Source organism: Sinocyclocheilus grahami, unplaced genomic scaffold (genome assembly GCF_001515645.1).
Source record: "Sinocyclocheilus grahami isolate Dianchi unplaced genomic scaffold, SAMN03320097.WGS_v1.1 scaffold333.1, whole genome shotgun sequence".
Classification (NCBI taxonomy): Eukaryota; Metazoa; Chordata; class Actinopteri; order Cypriniformes; family Cyprinidae; genus Sinocyclocheilus; species Sinocyclocheilus grahami.
Genome location: NW_015505512.1, coordinates 693,395 through 695,897, shown reverse-complemented (window position 1 = coordinate 695,897; position 2,503 = coordinate 693,395). Strand labels below are relative to the sequence as shown.

Genomic DNA, 2,503 nt, shown 5'->3' with positions numbered 1-2,503 from the left:
ATGGGTCAGACAATGGCAAACTGGTATGTAGAAGACAAGGCAAGAGCAGTCAAGACAAGCAAGGGTCAGTCGACGGCAAACGTAATCCAACAGGGCGAGACTAGAGGGATAATCCAGGTACAAGGCAAAGGTCCAGGCAGGAGCAAACAGTGTCTGAACAGGGCAAGATGAGAGGGGAAATCCGAGATACACCGGCAATGAATCAGGAACCAGGAAAACAGGCAAGGCAAGACTATGACTAGACTAGACTAGACTATGGAAACTAGAGCAGCCTACGTAAAGTAGCTATCACAGTGATAAACACTAAACAATGCTCTGCATTGAATGGTGGTGTGAGACTGATTTATATAGTGTATGTTATTGGTTGCAGCTGTGTGTGATTGGTTTCAGGTGAGCTTGTGATTAGTGCAATGGAGCATGGGAAATGTAGTCCGGGATGACATGCAACAGTTTGTGTAATGTGAGAGTCAATGTAACGGAAGGGTGACCTCTGGTGGCGATCGAACGGAAGTCCATGGACAGGATTCGTGACACAATGAGCAACATATTTGTTGTTAATTATTCATTTTTATTAACGTTAATTCATTCATAATTTAATTAAATAATAATAACATAATAATTAAATAAATAATTTAATTTAATTCATTGATGTTAGCTCAGTTCCATTAAATAATGTTAACACATACAACTTTAATAATTGTATAAAGTTATAAATTATACATTTTAATAATGTATTAGTAAATGTTGAAACTAACATGAATAATTAATAAATGCGTTAAAATATTTTTCATTTTTAGTTCATGATATAACTAATGCAGTTAACTAATATTAACAATTGGAATCATATTGTAGTGTTATGTACTATTCAAGTGTTACTACTCATTCTTTCTTTCTTTATGATTAAAATTTTGTTCATAATTGTTGGTCACGTTTGGACTGAGGTCACATTTTAGATTTTAAGATTGAAACCTAAAAGGGTCATGATTGGGTAAAAAATTAAATCTGTAAATAAAAGTAACTGAAATAAATGATTAAACATTTTCAAGACATTTTCCAGGACAATTTTTGTGACCTTCATGTAACAAAAACCTGTTAGCTTTATTAAAAATCAACCCATGGTGCATAAAAGTGCCTGTGTTTGAAAGACACACACAGACACATTTGCCATTGTTGTGTTTCCCTCGGTTTGGCCATTTATTCTCAGACAGTGTGAAACACGCTGCCCCTGCTGTTTCTTCCTACACAACCTCTGCTTCTCTCTCATCTCTGTCCCTTTTTGTCTCTGTTTGTCTATTTTCGCCTCTCTCCAGGTGCTTGTTGCATTCATCAGTTTTTCAGAGACCATGTTGTTGGTGTACCTCAGCTATAAGGTGAGTCAAACGACACATCTGCCCATGGTTTTATCACTAGTACACTATGAGACCCTCTTGGCTTCAAAGAGGTCTGTAATACCCATAGAGAGCTATCTGTATCTGTTAGCATTTCTGTTCATTACAATGCTAGCTACAAGCCCATTTTAGCTTTAAAGAGCCCTGCCTGACTTTCATTTAGTCATAAAACACATCTACTTTTGAATGAACGTCAGAGAAGAAACAGGCTTTGTTAGTTACAACTTCTACCAGCAGGAGCTAACTAACGCTAACCAGTCATTTGTCACCAAATCCATTCCTTTTTGTCATGCAGTGACAGTAGTGGAAATGAAATCCCTACATTTTAGCATACTTTAACAAAGATTAGTTATTAAGGAAATAAAAAAAGTCTACTTTAAAAGAATATACTTAAGTATACACTGAAATGAAAATATATTACAGTATAAGTTTATATAACTTGTATAAGTTGATTTGGCTGAACTTTAGAGTGCTTTTTTGACCCATTTCATATTTTAAGATGTAATTTCATAATTGCTTCTGTTGTCTCTGAAATATGGTTTAAAATACTGATGAATGTACTACCAAGCATTTATGCTAAACTAAAATGTACTTTATTTCTATTACAAACTTATTACAAATATATTTGTAATTAGTTGCAATTTAATACCCTTAAATATATTTTTACTTTAAATATAATTCTGAATAGAATAGAATTAAAATATTTATATGATTATATTATTATAAATGAGCTCAGGTGAAAAACAAGTGCACTTCCACGATGTACTTAAAGTGCTCTGTTTCCATGCACTATTTTGTACTTAATATATTCTTTAGCTCTTCTTAAGATAATCTTAAGAACATCTAAGAGTACTCAAATGTACGGAAGTTCTAAGCGGCCATGCATTATTTTTTTTTCCTTCTTGTTTTCTCGTTATAATGACTTATTTTCTCATTATATCGACATAACGAGAGTTGTTTTCTCGTTATAACGACTTATTTTCTCGTTATATCGACATAACGAGAGTTGCTTTCTCGTTATAACGACTTAATTTTCTCGTTATATCGACATAACGAGAGTTGCTTTCTCGTTATAACGACTTAATTTTCTCGTTATATCGACATAACGAGAGTTG

The 2,503-nt window shown here is 33.6% G+C and overlaps 1 protein-coding gene across 1 annotated transcript in view; it reads left to right on the top strand.

The window, feature by feature from the left end:
* The window catches only part of LOC107602688 (potassium channel subfamily T member 2-like), a 48,798-nt gene that overhangs the window by 7,601 nt on the left and 38,694 nt on the right, over window positions 1-2,503 (top strand). The window contains exon 6 of the mRNA XM_016295258.1: window positions 1,311-1,370. Within this exon, the coding sequence (XP_016150744.1) occupies window positions 1,311-1,370 (60 nt within the window). The remainder of the gene's footprint in view (window positions 1-1,310; window positions 1,371-2,503) is intronic.